We start from the raw sequence: 21,199 nt of genomic DNA, 5'->3' as shown, positions 1-21,199 counted from the left end.
TTCATGGAAACTAACACATAATTTATTGTTTATATACAATATATCAGTCTGTTTCACTTGAAATCATAGTTAGTTTACAAAGTGGGAATGATTTTCACATATAGTCGACAGCACTTATGTCATTATATAGAACCGTCGTACCTCCAAGTAATATGGGTAACGTTGCTTAACTCTCAAGCTTTTAATTGGTGGCATTTGTTAATACGTGCTTTAATATGGTGAATTTTTTCGTTGTATATTAGCGTGTGTTAATTAATGTGTTTCTAAATAACATCGCTCTCTATCTAATCATACATAAATTGTGATGGTGATTAATCAGAGGGAGCTAGCTAAGTGGCATTTAATTAGTTGGTTTGATGGATGATGTGTAGTGTTTTGGATGGATATGATGAGTTGTTAGACTATATTAATTTGCATTGTTGTGTTAATCATATTGGTCTCTATTGAATTTGTTCTATATATATGTATACATATTTATTCGAAAGTGAAAGCTCAAAGTCTTTGAAAGTTCCATGCATTCGCTTCTTAAGTTAGAGCTATATATGTCCCACAAGTTGACTTGAATATACCAAAATGCAAAAGGGGTTTGATGGTTTAATAACAACAAAAACTCCCTTCAAAAGTCTAAAGCTTGTGTTTTGTTTAATATCCACATATACAAGAAGCAGTCAAGCTTATGCAATATATGGATCTTTAATTATTACAAATACATATATATTATCTGTCCAAGGATAAAAAAAACTAAACATAGATAGGCTGTCTGTGTGAAAAATACATAGATGATATATGTACGATATTATATGTATTTTGCATGTATTTTGGTACGATACATTTCTATATAATTTATGCCAACCTACTTTATACCCCACTAATAATCAATGTGAGATACATATAAATGTGTGCTCTTTGTGTTGTATTTACTTTTTTTTTTTTTTTTTGAACAAACGATATTATTTATAATAAGGAGAGGGGGTAGGATGTTGCATTTACTATTTTAAAAAAGATTAACAAGGATATACGTGTTTGTGTATATGTATACACCATAATGTTCAAGCATTAGCTAGTTAATTATTAATAAATAATTAGTATAACACTAATCACTCTTTGTGTCTTGAACGATATATATACAATGGTTCGAGCCGTAATCTTGTATTGAAACCTGTGCTTTCCAAATCAAAGTCATTTCTTTTAGGATAGTATTATCCACACACTCATTTTATTCCACATACCGTTATTGATTTTTTGCTATTAATCTTCTTTAACTCATTTGATCTGACGGCCGAAAATTGAGAGATATGTGTGAGACGTAAAAATAGGTATATGAATAGTACTACACTTTCTTTTATACCAAAACGATTGGAAGAAAAAAAGGAAACAGTATGTTGTTGCCATGGATAATGAAGCCGAACTTGTGTGCTAATTTTGCTGCCATTGGACATATATACAACTTTTGAATATCTGCCCTCTAATGGCCAACAAAAGGGATTCGTTTAACTGGATTTTATTAATTCAATGAGAAGTACTATATATTTTTAAACTTCTATCCACATCAAAGTTTAATTATTTGATTGCATGCATACGTAGAATAACCATGTAAAGTGCATATACGCGTAGCCGAAAAACCCTAGTTTATATACATGTGTGTGTGTGTGTGGGAAAGTAGTCTACAAAAGCATATGAATTAGTAAAGTATCATACAGCAGTAGGCTGTACGTACTATCACCAACAAAAAATATATATATCTCTGAAATATGTTATACCCATTGACAGCTAGGTATACGAAGTTCATGAACTCAATACAAAAGTTCGGTATGAAAACTCTAAAAAATGTTGCTTTCAATGAGATGAAATTTAAATGTTCACAAGATCTGCCCTTCCCAAGTCTCAACTACTTTGTAGTAGGAGGTCGATGCGATCGATGTAACCAAAAGAAAAATAAAGGGTTTGATTAGGGAAATGTTATTAATTATCAACATTTCAAATCATTTTGTAGAGCATTGTTGTGTTTTTCATTCAAACATGGGAACGAAAATGCTTTCTCATTTTCCACATACCACAACCTTATAGTTTAATACTTGCACTCAATTTTTTCTGAATAATTCGCCATGATATATCTGATCCATGCATAATATTATGAAAAATGGATACAAATTTTTGGCAAGTTGTTTCATTTATGCTCTGCAGAAACTCATATGGAAGTGTTAAAGTCGATATATCCTATGTCCTCGTTTGGTTTTGAATGAGCACTGCATGAAAGTATACTAGAGCAAAAAATGGATGCCAACTTTTAATTTTTTATTTTTTTTTTAAATTGAAGGTAAAAAATGAATTAGAGATAAGAAAATTTTCATTTCCAATCTTATTAATGTGGAAGAGATAAATTTATGTCATGTCTATTTCATCTTATAACTTCAAATCGAACAAGATTTGAAATCCAATCCAATACAAACCACCAAATAAGGCAAATACTTGGGGTTTCACCGTGTATCATCATAATCAATGGTAATATGAGACACACTATCAACAATATATTATATAAGATTTATGTTCTAACAAATCCATATGAGATCTGTGTATTTCAATTCAACGCAAACCGATATAGATTTTTTTCCTTCCTTCTGGATATGGAGGTTTTAAAATATATGTACCATTAGTTTGGCACATATATATCTGATCTGTAAAATGAACATAAAATAGCCTTGTAGAACTCACTTTTTGTAATCGGGAACGTGTTTGTCAGAAAATGGAACCACTTAACAAATCCTCGTCCTTAAATACTGCGCAGTTGTTTTTAGTTTAGTTTTGTACTTGTTTTCGAAACCCTAATAAGTCAAAAGTCACCCCCAACCCCAAAATATAGCCTTTATGAATTTGGTCCGTCTAAAACCCTAGCTATTAGCTAATTAAGATTAAATTATTGAAAAATCAAAGTGAATCAGACATAACATCGTCACCTCCAACTGTCATCACTTTCGGATCTCCATGCACATGCAAGGTGAAGGGTACTTTGCACCGTACAAGCTGTGGACTCGCCGACTACTGGTGCATCAAGTACACTTGTTGGCTTGATAGTCAACCACGATGTGCTGCCTGGTATGAGTGGTACACACATACCCAATACCCAGACAACTAAATCCCATGACAGTGCTCCCGAAGAGATTTTTCAATATGCGGAAAGCACACTATAGTACACTAAATATTATACAAGTGGATTGTGTTTCTATCATACTAGAAAATTTTCCGCCTTCCCAGTGTTGTACATATTAATTTTGTAGCTAATTAATGTTTATTTTCACTCTCCATCACTTGTTTTGCAAATTGCAATCATATGTAGATCAATGTAGCTACTACATTGGCTATAGACTATACGCGCGTCCACCTTATTTTCTTGTTAAGGATTGTAATATATGATCACTTAGCTCGCCTAATGTTAGGGATCTAAATAATATATACATGACTGGTTTCTGATCACACATGCATACATGTATATAAATTCCACAACTGAACTTTCATACAACAACAACAACTAGAGATATGTCATTTTTCCATGTGTTATGACTCTAAAATCTTAGAGGAAGTAATACTTAAGCCAAAGCTTAAGCTACCCTGCCCTAGATAATCATAAAGATGCCTAAAAATGCTTAAGTACATATATGTTTGTGGGTTATAGAGTATTAGATTTAATTTGTAACACATTGTTATAGAATTATATACCAACAAACCTTTGCGGGGTAAAATTTTACGAGTCTTATTCGTCACACTGCAAGGGTATATATAACGTATGCAAAAAAGCAAAGTAACCTAATACAATTAACTAAGAATCATAATAATTACAAAAAAAAAAAAAAGTTATAAAGAAAAGTAAATCAATCACATTGTCTTAAGAATTAGGTATACAAGTAATTTCGCTTTGGAATTTTTTTTCTTACTAACAATAGCTTCCATCTCCTTCTTGATTAGTTACAAAGTTATAATTAGGTGTCACTGTAATTATGAGTTGAGATCTAATGAAAATGGTATATCTCCATTTCATACCAACCATAAAACTGTGTTCCTTTTCATTTCAATGGAGTTGGGGTTACATAGGAAACTATAATTAACAAATAAAAGTCTTCCTATTTACTAATCTGATGAACAATAATATAACATCTTCCTGATTGCTATCCAAATAGCAATAATACATCCCTAATTAAGCTGAGGTGGTAAGTAACCGTCATAGACCATAACAACATAGCTGGAGAGCACGCGGGTTCAATAAATATTATTTGACAGCTGCTCTCTCTCTCTCTATATATATATATATATAGCTATATGCTGCATGCTACATACAGTACATACATACTCTATCTATATATATACACACACACATATAAAGCATTTAAATAAGCAAATGATTTCAAATTAAATTGAATTTTTGTAAAGATAATCTATGAATCGAGATTTACAAAATAAATGATTCTGGAAGTTCGTTGTAAAGTAAGTCCAACACCTAAACTCCATTTTTTTTCAAATAAATAAAAATCACTTTGCATAAAGGGCATATATATATATATATATATATATATATATATTGCCAAGCTTTGACTGCTTAATTGTTTGTGCCCTTTCAGCACTCCCAGTAAAATCTAAGATCCCCTCCCATACTTTTCAAAAGTCCACTTTTCAAAAGTCCCAAAGAAACAAAGAAAAAAAACGCGTTTCTAACTGAGTAGTATTTGACAGCACCGACGTATTATAAGTATTGCTGCATCAAAACATTATGGTGGTCTTACGTGGCAGTAGGAGTGCGGACCAAGTAAAAGTCAGCTCGACTTGTAAATTATTCTGCCTCCGCTTTTCGATGATTAAAAGTGATTGTTTTAGGTTGACGTTTGCTGGATTTGGCTTTTTGAAATTTGGTGGGTCATGGTTGATCCTGCCGGTCCAACCGGTCCAGAAGCGCACAGGCAAGTTTGACCATAAACACATTACCGATTACTTACCACATATGACCTACGAAGAAAATATTCTCATCCCAATATGCACATCATCACACACACACACACATATAGCTTGAACTTATTAATATTGGACGGTGACTAAAGCAAAATATGGATTAATTGACTTGGACCACTGACTGGAAATATATACAGTAGGATGTGATCTTTAGATGTTATTAGTTCACTTACTATATTACAAGACACGCATAATTATTCATTCTATATTATTAATGCATAAATTAACAAGGGTTAGTGCTATTTAGACATCGATTTTTACTTCACACACAAATTTCTCAATTTTAGTTGTTAAATTAAATGAAATAGAAAATCATTGACAAAAACTAACAAGAATGCGTGAAAAGTAAAAATATATATGAATAGAACAACATTAATATTATATTTTGAGCATAATTTTTCGTAGCACCGAACACAACACAGGAGTTCTTATCCATCTACATGGTAGTCGGTAAGGGGGTGGTGTCATGATCGTTGACGTTGTTTCAACCTCTTCAATGTCATTCATGGGGACCCATCTGGTCTTGGTTAATTTTCAAGTGTTTCTATAATTTTCAAGGGTATTTACCAAGAAACTAAGTTTCAATGTCTGGGAATTAGATTTAATCCCAGTTCATTTTCCAATCCATAAACACAATAACTTGTCAAGCAAGTCAGCATGTACGCATCAAAGAGCTTGTCAAAATCGCGACCAAGTCAGTTTTTGAAACATAAACCAAGTAAAAGAGTAAAAAAAGGGTTCTCTGAAAAATTTCGAACACATGTACATGTTGAAAATTTTGAGTAGAAATCTCATTGTCCCACATTGGCCATTTCTAATTGGTTTCCTCACTTTATAAGGTTTTGTCTCTTATAGATAGTGATTGGAGTAATGGACATTTGATAATGAAATTGGGCTCAACCTTGGAATTGGGCTTTGGGGTATACTAATTAATTGATAACTAATATTTGAAAAATGGAGAGAGCACATCACCCCTCTGAAGAGATGTCTCCCAACAGTCACATCCCATTCTCATACCTGTTGCGAACAGACATAATCCCACTATTTATACATTCATCTGCATGGCATTTAAAACATAGAAAAATTATCAAATTCCTCTTCTACATTCCTAAACCTTATTACTGAGAGAATCACACATAAATTCTCCAGAAGTTAAGTTTTCCTGTGCTGGAATTTTAACTTGATCGTTGAATCCTGGTGAAGCAAACGTCCATAGAACTACAAGCACTGAGTAGGGACAAAATTTCTGTTTCAAGGACATTGCGGTACGCAAGCCTCGATCTTCAAGTTGTCTGTTTTATATTTTTGTTTTGTTCATACTCTGTTAATTTCCTATTCGCATTTATTATTTATTAGCATATTTAATTTTATCACAGATTGTTGACATATATCTAACAGTACACTGTAATGTCCTCAAAGAGACCATGAATTTTTTATTGTGCTCGAAACACGAGTGGTATACTACGTGTTATTATATAACTAGAGGAAAATTTTATTTTCAAGTTAATTTTTTAACACAAGTATCTCATCACGTGTATAGTGACACGTGATGTACCACTCTGTGTTCCACACTAAAAAATCTCTCCAAATGGACAACTATTGACAAGTATTAGCTTGTGATTGAGTGGTTAGATTATAAGTGAATTGGATTTGATCAGCTCAATATGTATAGGTTTTTGTTAGTAAGTTTATTATAGCAGATGATCTAGTGCTCTCTAACTTGTTTTTCTCCGTAAGTTTCATTTGTAACTTTGAGACGTTCATTCTGTATTCAATACACAGATTTCACTCCTATTCTCTTCTTCGTTTTCTTTTAATTTCTCAATTGCTGCAATGTAGTTAATAACAACTAGCTAGGAGAAAAACCCCTTTGTACTTATACATAATACATATAAAGTTTATCTACGTTGTAGTTTTTAAAATGCCAACATGTCATAAAAACAGGCTAAATAATAATTAATATCTTGTCAGTATTATTTCATTAATATAAACTTACAGATGTCAATATGTAGTTGCATATAGTTGTGGATAATATCGTCAATATTTTGTCCACCACTACAGTTAAACGTAACGTAAACTAAAAGAGCCAAATGAATTAGCAAATGACATTTCTAAAGAAAATTTCTGCTCAACTCTTAGAGATGCTATAAGCTTATGCTCGACCCACCCTATACGTGTGTGTGTTTGCTTGTCATATGCGTGGTGACAGTCTTGCAGAGACCCCACAGCCACTTGCTTCCAAAGTTATCTTTATAGAACTTGATGATGCATGGCATCATATAGCTCAACCCTTCAAACAAGTTGTGTTTGTTGGTTGACATTGAATGCAGCCAGTGTCATACTGATAATATTGCAAATAGTCACCCAAGTTGATTTATTTTATATATACATAGCTTATGTTTGACTTCAATCTTATAGAGTTTTTATATTAAGTGAACGGGGTTCATATAATTAATACTCCTCCACTTAGAGTTTTTTTTTTTTTTTTTTGATTTTTTGGGGAACCGAAGCGCTAGCGATAATCCATTAAACAAAGGCACAATTACAACCCGATTACAAGGGTGCCACTTAAAATTTTTAGATTCAATCTAATAATCATCCAATTTTCTTTGACGATGGTCAAAATTTGATCTTAGGCCATCTCCAACCGATCCGGTCAAAGAGTTATAGGGCTAAAAATAGCTCGGAATGACATGAAAATTATCTCCAACCGAAGGCTATACCAAAAGGCTTGTGGGGCCCACCAGGGCAAACCCTCAAATCAGGCCAGCCCAACCCTCCAACGCCAGAATGTCAAGCTTAACATTTTACTAGCCCTCCAGCTCGGCCCATTTAAATGCCAACGGCTACTAGGCGTCAACTAGCAAGCTGTCAGGTTACCGTTGGAATTTGAATTTTTTGTATGACGAATTTAAAAAAAAAAATTCTAATTTTTTTCCTATAAATACCTAAGTCATTCCTACACCATTTCTCACATATTTTTCACTTTAGCGACACGTGTCACTCGAAAGTCCTATCCGAAAAATTATTGAGATTACATAAAGATAAGAAATTGGGAGAGTTACTCATGTCAGCAACATGTGTCACTCAAAATCCTATCCACAAAATTATTGAGATTATATAAAGATAAGAAATCCGAAGGCTTATTCATTTGGCGACAAATGACACTCAAAATATGTCTGAATACCTTATTTTAATATGTTAGTTTAATTTAATTAACCATATTAATTCAATTAAAATAATAAATTATGCTTGACCTATGACCCTTTGGCCCCTCTCGGTTAGAGATGGTATGAAATATGACATGACACTGTTCATTAAAATATAATTTCTTGGAGGGCTATAGGGCTAAAGAGAGCCCTTAAATGAATTATATATTTAATGAATAGTGTCAGGCTATACTTCATATCATCTCCAACTGAGGGGGCCAAAGGGCTATAGGCCAAACATAGTCTTTTGACAAAAAACCATCTCCAACCGAGGAGGCCAAAAAGGGTCATAGGCCAAGCATAATTTATTATTTTAATTGAATTAATATGATTAATTTAATTAAACTACCATATTAAAAAAAAAAATTCGGACATATTGGAAGATTATCGAAAGAGGTGGCCATTTGAAAATTATTGAAAAAATTAAAGGAAAGATTATTGGAAGAAAATAAAATGTGGAGAATTGAAATAAAATGAGGTAAGATAGTATGGAATGATGAAAAGTATGTGAGAAATGGTGTAGGAAAAAAATAAGATTTTTAAAATAAAAAAATAAAAGAAAAAAAGTGGGCTAGGCTCATCGGCTTAGCTGGAGATGGTTAGTCCGTTGGCCTGATTTGGTGGTTTTGGCCCAATGGGTCCACAAGTCCTTTGGCCTAATCCTTGATTGGAGACGTTTTTCGTGTCATTTTTGGCTATTTTTAGCCCTATGACCCTTTGGCCAAATCAGTTGGAGATGGTTTTAGGGCTCTAGTTTTCTTTGATAGTTGTTGGACTGGATCTGTAGAGTTTTTGCATAATATAATATAAAACACATTACATTTATGTAATAGGTCAACCAATATTATCTGTCAAGTTTTTTAATACAAAGACATAGTTACACTATGGTGGAATAAATTAGTTTCGAACTTACCATTCACGAAATTAGAACTCAAGATCTCTCAGTAACAAATGAAGGAAAATATCATTAAAATATTATCGGCAAAGTTATGCACTTAAAAGTTCACATATATGGCTAGCAAAAAAAAAAAAGCTAGCAATATGCTCATGCAATTTGTTCTTCAATTAGTACATGTGTTTATTATATATATATATATTATCAAAAGGATATAAGTTTATATAGATGTATGCATGCGAGAGTAATCCCATCGCGAAGTGATCATTTGGCTTATAATTGAAATTTCCATATGCTCACGTATGTTTAGTGTGGTTGAAAATTTGAAATCTTGAACTAATTATAAATGCTAATGGTGTCTTCTAAAATTACTTTTTTTTATATTATTTTTTTATTTTTTATATATAGAAAAACATTGAAAACTAAGGGAAGAACAAGAAATTGAGGTAACGTACTCTATTATTTCATAGTTGTACCTGCAGGCTGTATCAATCAGAATTGCACATGATCATGATCCATGCCTAATCCCGTTTATAATTCGTTCATGTCTCTGAATTAGTTGGGGGAGATAAACTAAGGACACTACGAGTAAACATGGATTACATGACGATAGAAATTCATCACATCTGATTATATGTGACCCATTTTCAATGTCATCAGCGTCACCTATAATTCACGTAACGAATTCTAAAATCGCCACATATTTTTTGCATATGTGGCGCATTCATCACTTAATAACTGTATGTGTACGTAACAAATTAAGCGTCACAAAACATAAAGGTCAATGACCTATAATTTCGTCACCTATCAAATATATAAGTGATGAATTTATCGTCTCCCAATCTCAAAAACTGTTTCAACTTAGTTGAAATTTGTAAATTATGATTGGTGGGAAATCTTCTTTTTTATTTATTAATAACCACATGTATGAAAGAAAAAAAAAGAGACCATTAGCTAGGTTGCATCTAGGAACAATTTTTATTTTCGTTCTGAATAACTACTGTTTACGTTTTTAAACTTCTCTCAGATTCTTATTTGGTTGGCTTCATCATCGATAATGCCTCAACATTATCGGTAGAATGACTTGATGTGCATCACTTGTTTGCCAATAAATTTTGTGCATCTCTGGTTATACATCTGTTATATTTATCATTACTGACAGATTTGTTTCATGTGATAGCCATATACAGATATGTTTAACTCTCTTTGTTGTGCCCTCAAATCAAAGAATTGATCACTTAAATAGGTGTACCATGTTGACACCTCTTGTAACTTTTTGTTCCTCAATGATTTTTTATTTTTTTATCGATCAGATACTTTTTAGGATGAGAATTATTGAACATAATGTCTCTACGACCGATCATTTAGAGATGCACAAAAATTTGTATATAGGTAGTGTTAGGGAGATTAAATTTATAGATAAAATTACCAAATGACATGTAAATTGATGATTGAATTATTACTTAACTATTAATTAACGTGCTTATTTTTTATTGATCAACCAATCTCTATTGCGCAGATGGTGTAGGAATTAAGAAAATATCTCTAAAAGAAAATAAAGAAAAAACGATACCGTGTGGTTTGGGATATCAGATGATTCAGATTGCATGGCATGCTTGGAAAGAGCTTGGAGAAATTAATTAAAAGAATTGCATGCCCTCAAGATAGCTCAGAGGATGTGGATGTGGTCAACACTTGCAGATCGATCTTACCTACTGAGCAAGCTGGCATGCTTCATAAATTAAACCACCAACCATGCATCGATCCCATTCCCATTCACACTGCATGGAGACGGAGATAATAAAACTCAAAAATTTGAACAGTAATTAAAAGATACTGACTAATCACGTTAACGTTATCGACAAATTGTATTATTTGATCACAAAAGACTTCAGTACAATTAGAAGTAAAACTATTCGTTATAGATATTGTATTTTATCCCGTTTGTTTTCCAATGTGAGACTTTTGCAATTTTCAAGATTTTCAGCATGTATGGCAATCTAAACATATATGTATCACGAACTTTACCAAATAGTTTGTCATGCAGTGTCGTTCTTAATTAATTATATATTTACTTTCTTACTGCCTAGGCTTATACTGTTATACAGTCTCATGTAATTATTCTAATCACCACCCTAAAAAGTAAAGGAGAAATCTTAATTAAAGGTAATTACAGGATGTCTTACTTGTTTTTTTTTTCTTTCTATTGTTTGGTTTCGAGAAAAAAGTAGAGCATGACACATTGAAAGTTAGGAATTAATGAGCACTGTTTCTGCAAAGGAATCCGAGGTTTTGTGTTTAAGTACGGTACGAGATGAGGTACTACGGAAAATCAGATCTGCCATTGCAAAAGAAATTAATTAAAGTTGCTAATAACTAGGTTTGTGATGTGCATATGGATCACCTGGAAATAATGATAACTATGTCTTAAGTCTTCATGACAAGCTGTATGATTTCCAGCAATTTGCTCAGAATACTAGCTGGCTCTGCAGTCCTGCTCATGGAGAAGGTTCTGGGGGATTTGGATCCTTTCCTAAGCTCAAGGTAAGGATCATCCTGATTAAAGAGTATGGGTCGTTGGATGAAACCATTATAATTATTATAATTTTAAAGGGATCATTTTGTTTGTAGCCGTTGAATTTTCATCTAACGATCCACATTCCTTAATCAAAAGGATCCTCACCTTGGACTCAGGAAAGGATCCAATTCCGATTTTGGGTGTGGCTACCGTTGGTTGGTGGGCCATTCTATGTTGTGTGAGGGGGGTGAAACATAAATGGAGCCGGATGAATATGACAAAATAAGGGGGGTGGGGGGTTATGGGTGATTTTGTATGTGTCAATATGGGCATCTGATCTGGTCTTAGGACTGAAGAGTTCTTTATAAATTTTGTTCTTTTTTTTTTTTAGGAACACTACTCCTTGCTGGTAAGGAGTCATTGACGCATGTACGGATGTACCAAATCGACTTCTTATAGAAACAAAAAGAAAAATTTATGCACGTGTCAAACTGTGAGGATGAAAATGCTCTTATACATATAATGAGCAAAGTATTCTACTTTTGTTGCGTGATAACATGAATTAGGGTTTTGAATGTGCAGATCTAATTACTATTGCATAAATATAAAGGAAAACTAATGAAAATGGCTTGAAAACTTTGAGTTTTAACGATAAAGACGAAATAAAAAGTAAAGTAAATAGTACCAGGATTGACTTTTTAGTGTAAAAATTTGGTTTTTCGTTAAAGTGAACAGTATCGAGAAGTTTTCGTTAAAGTTTCCTAAATTTAATTCTCATCGATGAGAAATTATTGCATAGGGCCTGCCCTATATGGCCTACCATTTAAATTTAATGTCATCCAAACATGAACAGCACAACGCACCCCAAATGTCCAGCCCCAACATGCAACTGGCGCACATATAATATCTCCCGTTATTGTTTCCTCTTTTTCCTTAGTAGTTAAGGTTTTCCACTTCAACTTATTGTGTCTCGAATTTGAACCCTCCCCCACCCCTCATTGTAGTTTAGAGTACGAAAATCGATTGTATTCAAATGATAAACAAAATCTATTAACAAAGTTGTATAAATACAAAGTTGTGGACAAGTTGTCCATTGCATAAAATACAAACCCTACAAATTACACAAGCATTTCTTTTTTCAGATTTTCCGAGTGACAAAACCACCATGATAAGCATCCCTGTAATCTCGGGTATGTTTTCAGCAACCGCATCAAGCAGACTGAAGGGAAAAACATATCCGCAGGAGGCGTTGGATCAAATTGAATCGTCGGATTCATCAGAGTCACTTCTATCGGGATCCCCAGCATTTGTAGCTGCCTCTGGAACATCAGGTTGTGATACAGGTTCTTCAACAGGCTTTTTACTTGCATTACGAGCATTTCCGTCTCCATCCTTTTCTTGCTCAGCTGCTTCAACATGTGAGCCCACTCAATTAAGGATAAGCAAAACAGACCATGCAGACAGTGCACATATGAAACATATGTACTAATCTAGTGTGTCGCAACAAGACATGGTCGAATCCTTCATTCACGGATTGGAAAAGAAATTTCTCCATTGACAATCCAAATGTGTCACATGCTTTGACATAAAAATCTCAAATTTGTAACCTAAACAACATGAGAACATTAAAAGAAGTATCATTGAAAAAAGGAAATAACAGAGCAGTAAAACGGATGTCAGCAATTTAAGTAGCCTCAAACATCAGAAAATGGCATTCAATCAGGCTTAAGACTAGAACCAATAGCAGTAGGGATCCTATTTCACACTTGACAGAAGAATTCTATATTGCCTTTTGCACAAAATGATAACAAGAAAACAATGAAACATAATCAGTGAGGATATCAATATTATCAGCTGGTCCGCTAGTACTAATATTCAGTAGATCTTCCTCAACACGCCGGACAAGCTCAGGCTGGAAAAATGCAAGAAAATTGCAATCAGTAAAAGCATCCAGGTATGAAAGGACATCGCAATAAGATAAAGCTGAAAAAAATTCCAATGTAAAGAGGCTAATGATACATTTAGATCAGGCTCCCTGCGAAATCTTCGCTTTCGAGCATCCCTCATTGGAGGGGTGAGACCATGCCTGTACTCCACTGTATCTGGAGCTGGATCACTCGGATCTCTAACCATAATCATCTGTTAAAACCGCAAATGTTCGGATAAATCTTTTAGAAATCAAGCATTGATATATTTAACTGATTAAATAGTGATAAACAAGACACACCTGACCAATGTCTGCAGTCTTAATTAACACGCTATCATCATATGTTTTGAAGGACTCCACAACACAAGGAAGATCAAACAGTGATGCAGGGAAACGGTCATTGCCAATGAGAAATGTGCCAGTCCTACCATCCTCTGGAAGATATTTCAAGTTTACAAGTGAAACATTCGGTGAAGCAGGGGAAAAAAACAAGTATTAAACAAATATACTAGAATTCTCGTTGTTACTTGTTCATCACTAGTTGTGCCATGTCCATAAAACATACTAGAAACGAAAGTTGATCAGGAAACTGTTTTAAAAAAAAAGAGCTACAGTGATAAGAAGGCAAAAGATTGAATAAGGGCAGGTTCCTGAATGTGGAGAATGAATTTGACTTATTTATTTACATTTTTCTTTCCACACATGCCAAAATACTACAACTTCAAAAACCCTTGAACAAATCTCACATATCTGCTCAAACTAAACCCAAAAGGTGTATGATACATGGCATGAATCTGCATTGTACTAAAAATGTTCACGAGTTCAGAGAAAAGATTAACACAACCAGGCATCACGCAAATCACAACTAAGAATCACATACCACAATACAATGCATACCAGATGGCTGTCAAATGCCACCATCAAAGCTACAAGATAACTAAAGAGCTTCAAACCAATATAGCATTCTTTTTGACAAACCTAGGGCTTGATTGGGACTGCTCCCCGTAAGAGCTAAAGCGCTTCCTAACTTAGTAGTGTTTGTGCGTCGTAGAATCACCTTCTGGGGAAAGCAAGTTCTTTTCCAAGAACTTGGAATTCTAATAACAATTTTGACTTGTTTATTATAAAAGCGCTTCCTAAAATGCGCTTGTGAGCAAAAGTGCTTATTACCCCTCAAATCAAACCCCCAAGACAATCTCTAAGGAAGCCACTTAATAACAAACATCTTAATCCTTAAACACTAATTAATTACACTGATTAATCCTTAAACAACTAATCTAACACTGACGGCGGGCGGTCGAAGCTCTCTGTGGCTAATCTAACAAAATCTATCGTTTGCAAAAAAAAAAAAAACAAACAAAAACAAAAAATCCTTAAACACTGATTAATTACATATCAGTTGGCCCTAATTCATATCAAATGGCCCCCATTAACAAAACGCATTCAATACAACAGATTAATTTACGACTAATTGATACCAAAACGCAATTCAATCCAGCAAAAGGGAGTTTCTTTCTGACCTTCGAATGACAAATCCAACGACTTGTCGTCGGTAGAAGCGTTTTCGCCCAGAAGGCGGTCCAGTCGCTCTGCAACAGAAGGTGGGACTCTGAGCACGAACTGCTCCTCCATCACTGCGACAAAACGGCACCGGATCAGCATGAATTACGAGCACAAAAACAGAAACGAAACCCTAGATGCGAAGTAAACGACAATGAATTCAGAAATTCAATCCTAAGTTCAATGCCTGAGAGATTACCTGAGAGAAAATCAATGTCAGAAGGAAAGAAATGGGACTGCTCTGCTCCTGGCTCCTGTACGAACAATAAGGATGGAGGAGATTATGAAACGGAGAATTTGGGAAGGGTATTTTTGGAATAAAAATATTTAAGAAAAACTGGTAAAATACTCAAATACAAGGGCCCCGTTTAAGGGCTTTAGGTGCGTTGATGTGTATAAAAATAAAAAACAAGAATCGTGATTTTGATTTGTATGATATTATTTAAGGTCCCAGGTATTTTTGTTAAAACGAATTTAAATTGTATTATTATTAGTTTATTGTGAGATTTAGTTCATCATTCTAGTATTTTAGTGTAGATAATATTGTTTGTTAAAAAAAAACACTCGTTAAATTTTTTCTTTCTCATTTTATAATTAGTTATTTTTTCTATCATTTGTTATATAGACATTGAAATCCCGACATCAATATATTGAACTAAAATAATAAAAATCTCTCTTATTGCAATCATTTTGAACACCGTTTGATTCTTATATTAGTAGTATTACACTCAATTTTTTTAAATTGAAATTTTAAAGTAAAATTTTATGATAGAAAAATCATTGATTTTCATATGGGATTACAATTTGAGTGACTAGTGAACTCTTGAATGCCCCTTTACAAAGAATGATAAAAAAACCCACTCTATGATCAATAATTAAAGAAATTAACGGAAAAATGAATAAAGACTTCAATTCTTACTGACTTGATTTTGTTGCATTGACAACAACGCATACATGAATCATTTATTTTTAAGAGTGATATTTACACACCTCGTTTTATTTCTTATACACCCCTTATTAATTCACTGTTGATTGTCGATTGTCGATTGTTAGTTGATTTGAGTCATCTGACTAGAAACGGAATGTGAAAACAAGATAGGGAGTGTGAACGAAGAATTTTAAATGAAGGGGTATTGTTGGGATAAAAGCTATAGAAGAAAACGGGGAGCATGGCAAAGCACGCGCGGCTTGGGTTTCGTTAATTGGTTAACCCTAGACACTTTTATATAAACGACTACGGATATCATCTTCTGTAAACTTCTTATCACCTCTATCGACGCCGTGCCTGGGCGTTTTCAGAACCGAAGCAAGACCAGAGCACCGCTGTCGAGTTCCACATCCGCAATCCATCCTCTCTGATTCTCGGCCTTCAGGTCTCTCTCTCTCTCTCTCTCTCGTTCAATACTTTTACACATTGTTAGGGTGAGGGTTAGGGTTAGGGTTCGGGAGTTTATGTTTGTTAGGGTTTATGTAATCGCAAGGAGTTTTGTCAAATTGGTAACTTTTCTCTCAAGTATATGGTTCTAATTCGTGATTAATGCAGCCAATTTCAATTTCGATTTCAGTTTTTGAAGAAAAGATCTAAGTAAAAATTGGGGTTTTTTTCTTCTTGGAATTGCTGTTCTTGTAGTAATTTTTTAATGCATAGCCGGGCTCGAAAGTTTGGATGTTTTTGCCTGAAAATTTTATTTCTTGATAGTAGGACTTATAGATTAGTGGAGAACTTTTTTCTTTGGTGTTTCTAATGAATTTTTGAAAAATTTCAGAAGGTTTCTGACAGTTATATAATGAGGGGACGGAGTTACAGTCCATCACCACCTCCACCACCCCCAAGGGGAGGATATGGTAGGAGGGGACAACGAAGTCCTAGCCCCAGGGGTCGCTATAGCGGTGGTCGCGGTAGTGGTAGAGATCTTCCTACAAGTCTTCTAGTTCGTAACCTTCGCCATGATTGCAGGTTTGTTGTGGTTAACCCATATGTCATCTCTTTTTTTGGTCGAATGGTCAAATTGCATCGCAAATTTTGCGTAAGGGAGTGTGTTGGCTGTTTTAAAGGGGAAAGCATGAAAGGGGCAAGTTATTTGAACTTATGAATTAATGAGCTGTTGTCGTTTTATGTGTTTTATCACAGGCCAGAAGATCTCCGCAGGCCATTTGGGCAATTTGGCGTGCTTAAGGACATCTACCTGCCAAAGGATTACTATACTGGGTGAGCATATCAGAGTAACTTTGGTCGAATATCTTGTTGAGATAATAATTTTGTTTTTCTGTATATGTTAAACTATTTATTTTGTGTCCAGTGTACGTATACTTCACCTTATGAGTAGAAATTTTATAGTTTTCTGCTTGCTTATTTTTCATGATTTCTGAAACTATGGCATGATTTGACAAGCTTTTGCGACACTGGTTTAGCAAATTTAGTTTAAGTTTAGATATATGTAGATGTAATCACTAGGGTTGAACTTCTCTTGCACGTACTTGCTATGATGGCTTTTTGCATGCTTCTGTGCCCACATTTTATTTTAAAGAAAAGCATAGCTTTTGAGAACATGTTCAATGCTATTTTCATTATTTTCTAAAGGAATCAATTCAATATTGGAATACCTACCAGACCTGCTCTGCTCCTTTTTAGATACTGTCCTTAAGATGGGGGCTTCTTTTACGTGATCTTTTCTAATTGCTACCATTGGTTGGGTGTGTTAATTAAAGTTTGTGAGGTTTAACAGTGAAATTAAAGTTTTGAAGACAAGAATCAAGTAATTAGAGTTCTTTTGAAGATGATGTTAGTGGTAGTGAAGATTTGAAGGAAGTTGGATTTGAGTACATTGTGAAGATGTTTCAAGTCTTGAAGGATTTCAACTCATCTTAAAATTGACACTTGCAAGGTCAGCAGCCAAGTGCTTGCTTATTTATAGTGACCGTCCATATTTTGGCGATTATTTCGACAAATTTATGAGGAAAGGTTTTGGGTCTGTTTAAGTATTTGCATAATTTTGCTTTTCAGTATAGCTCCTTTTGTGACTATTGTTGTTTTTCTTCTCTTTCCATCTATTTTCGCAGGGAGCCTCGTGGTTTTGGTTTTGTCCAGTTTGTTGAGCCTTCTGATGCTGAAGAGGCTAAATATCAAATGGATGGTCAGCTTCTTCTTGGTCGGGAGGTAACTGTTGTATTTGCAGAGGAGAACAGGAAGAAGCCATCTGATATGAGGCATAGGGAGCGTGCAAGGTAAAAACCTGCCTATTGCTTTTTTTTTATATTGTTTGGGAAGTTGCTGTTTAATCCAATTAATATATCTTCTGGATGTCTATCTGCATGTTCTTTTCCTTCAAAATTTTGTGTAATCAATCTTATGTGGTTGTGAACTTGTTAAAAGAACATAGAAGTCACTGGTACATTCCTTGTCAATGTATATTAACATATACCAAAGTCTTTCAACAAAAAAAAAAAAAAAAAAAAAAAAAAAACCCAGGGGATTGCCAATCTGTGTATATCAATTTAGGAAGTGTAAAAAATGCCCATATTCATTCTCAATAATGGAAATGATAGAGCTCATGCATTAGAATATACATAGTATATTGATAATCATATGTAAATATTGGAATTAGTTATTCTAGTAATTTTGCTTGCAACGGTTCTGCTATCTAGTTTGATTCAGCACACATTGTGCAATGTGAATTGAGATAGTATTTGATAATGTATAATTGAGAAACTGATACGATACTTTTTCTGCTTCTGAGTTGCATCGTCATCTAACTTTTCAAATCTTTTCTCTCTTAGCTCCAGGACTACTAGTCGATATCGTGATCGAAGACGGTCTCCTCCTCGCTATTCACGTTCTCCACCTCCACGGCATGCAAGATCTCGATCTCACAGCCGTGGTTATTATTCTCCTCCAAAACGAAGGGATTATTCCAGGTAATAGTTCTGTTTCTTCTTAGCTGTGTCTTCTTTCCGGTAAAGCCATTTCTTTTTGGTTTTTGAAACTACTTACTCATGTTATGCAACCTGCTGTTTATTATTCCTAGAGTCCAAATAAGATGCATTAGACTTTTGAGATAGATATATATTTTTCGGTTTTAGGGTTATGGCTAGTATTCTACTGTCCGTTGGTGTTTTTTAAAAATAAAGGGTTCCGGTGGAATCATTCATACCGATATTGATTGCTTGTTGTATTTCCTCCGGACGTTTGATAAAAAATGCTGCTTTAACATTTTTATATGGTAGACCTCTTGTATCTGAATCCCTTTCATATTGTATGTGTATTTACTTAGATGGTTCTGTCTAGTGATTCCTTCTATTTATTCTGATGTGTGGTTCCTTGCGCGTCCTGCTGCTTCTGTATTTTTTTAGATCTGTCTCACCCCAAGAGAGAAGGTACAGCAGAGAGAAGTCGTTTTCTCGATCTCCTCCACCATATGAGGGGTCAAGGAGCCGTAGTCAGAGCCCAGTTAGGGGTCCAAGCTGGAGCGGAAGCAGAAGCCATAGTCCAAGGCGGAACATAAGAAGAAGCCGAAGCCCTATCAATGAAGGTCACCCGAGGGCACCAAATGGAGACAGATCTCCTAGTCCATGAAAAGTAAAAAGATAAATTGCTCTCTTTAAGTAAGCGGAAAGTGACTTGTTATGCCATCTGTTGTTGGAGTTCGTATAGTATTCTGGTCAGTACGATGTTGACGCTACTGTTTGATGGGGTGACTATGGTAGTCTTTCGGATTAAGATATGTAGGTTTATGCTTTTATTTGAATGACATGTATGACAGAATTTTGAACTCAAATCTTATCTGTCTCGGCTTCTTTTTGTTTGCCTTAAGTTTCTGGTTATCTTATCGTCATGCTTGCGATTTTGCTCCATTAAATTCTTCTGGTCTTTGCTAAGTCTCTATTGAGAGAGCCTTTCTCCCGTGGCATCTCTCTTTTCGTGAGAGAGAGAGGTGCAACTAGGAATAGCTGTGAATCTCCGCGTCTTGCATTTCCCATTAAGGCTTTGGTGTAATAGGAAGAGGATCTTAGGAATCTTCATATCTTAGTTGTTTATCATGCGGTTAGTTTTTATCAGGTACTATTTGTGTTTAATTTTAAATATGTTTAATTTTAAATAAAAAAAATCAAATGATTTATGATTGCAAGATGCACGATAAATGGTGCAAGGAACTTAGATCCTTACAATTTGAATCCGGATGAGATCCAAATCCGGCGTAATATGTCTTGCCAGTGAGCACAGAAACTGTTGAAAAGAAAGCAGACAACTTTTTGACGATTGCGATCTCAATCCATCGTCGCGTATCATGTATGTCTAATTTTGAAGTCGACCTTATGCGACGTGACAGTATTTTCAACTTTATTTTTACAATCGTCTGCTTTTCGTTTTGAAAAATTGCTTGGGAGGTCATGTTTTAAGGTAATAGTTTGTAGATCATAAGAAGTGGCTGCTGTTGGTGATTCTTTCTTTAATAATTTAATATAAGAGTCTAATTATAATTTGCAAATATTATTCAAATAGATAATTGTTCTAGCATCATCAGTTATTTTTTGAATTTTTTACGGATATGAATTCAAATTAAATGACACAACAGATTAATCATAATTAGTTATCAAACCCAAGAGTCGAATTGACACCTCTCAGCCATAATTGTAGTGCTAATGACATTATAAGTCCGGTTAAAGGGCATTGAATTTTTAGTTCAAAACTGTTCATCTCCTTTGTGTCTATCTTGTACTTTGGGCCACTGCCGCGTACATTTGCCTTTTGACAAAAAAAAAACCACCATTCATTTTCACGCGGCTAATCTGATGACTTTTCATCACCTTTTTCATTCTTTCAACCTGAGAAAAATGGCTTTTGGAGGGAAAACCGAATAAAATCACCGACATATTAAATAATGAGAATATTATTAACATTTTAAATTTTTTATTTTTTATTTTATATTTAAAATTTTTTATATTAAGAAAAAAAAATATACTTGCAAGAAGTATAAAATGAGATTTTTAAAATGACAACAACACTTATTTAAATAATTAATTAGAAGAAGATTGCACCGATCCCTGTGACTCTCTGAACAAGAGAATATACCTCTTCTATGTGAAAAAGTAAATCA

General features: G+C 34.2%; 2 protein-coding genes across 3 annotated transcripts; one reads left to right on the top strand and one right to left on the bottom strand.

Moving 5' to 3' along the window:
• Window positions 1–12,640: 12,640 nt before the first annotated feature.
• Window positions 12,641–15,454, bottom strand: LOC137743337 (transcription initiation factor TFIID subunit 7-like). The gene is made up of 6 exons (XM_068483214.1): window positions 15,304–15,454; window positions 15,065–15,178; window positions 13,845–13,978; window positions 13,637–13,756; window positions 13,460–13,529; window positions 12,641–13,035 (listed from the first exon to the last, which is right to left on the bottom strand). The coding sequence occupies exons 2-6, from the start codon at window positions 15,174–15,176 to the stop codon at window positions 12,872–12,874; spliced, it is 600 nt and encodes a 199-aa protein (XP_068339315.1). The 5' UTR covers window positions 15,177–15,178; window positions 15,304–15,454; the 3' UTR covers window positions 12,641–12,871.
• An 867-nt stretch (window positions 15,455–16,321) lies between these two features.
• LOC137742334 (serine/arginine-rich SC35-like splicing factor SCL30A) lies at window positions 16,322–19,925 on the top strand. Of its 2 annotated transcripts, none has more exons than XM_068482175.1 (6): window positions 16,322–16,477; window positions 16,871–17,061; window positions 17,236–17,313; window positions 18,165–18,329; window positions 18,882–19,019; window positions 19,455–19,925. In XM_068482175.1, exons 2-6 carry the CDS (start codon window positions 16,892–16,894, stop codon window positions 19,675–19,677), a joined length of 774 nt encoding a protein of 257 aa, XP_068338276.1. In that variant the 5' UTR covers window positions 16,322–16,477; window positions 16,871–16,891; the 3' UTR covers window positions 19,678–19,925. The 2 variants fall into 2 exon arrangements, with proteins under 2 accessions (XP_068338276.1, XP_068338277.1); XM_068482176.1 differs by having other exon boundaries at window positions 16,337–16,477; window positions 16,874–17,061.
• The last annotated feature ends 1,274 nt before the right edge of the window (window positions 19,926–21,199 follow it).

This window comes from Pyrus communis, chromosome 8 (genome assembly GCF_963583255.1).
Source record: "Pyrus communis chromosome 8, drPyrComm1.1, whole genome shotgun sequence".
Classification (NCBI taxonomy): Eukaryota; Viridiplantae; Streptophyta; class Magnoliopsida; order Rosales; family Rosaceae; genus Pyrus; species Pyrus communis.
This window is presented reverse-complemented; position numbering and strand designations above follow the sequence as displayed.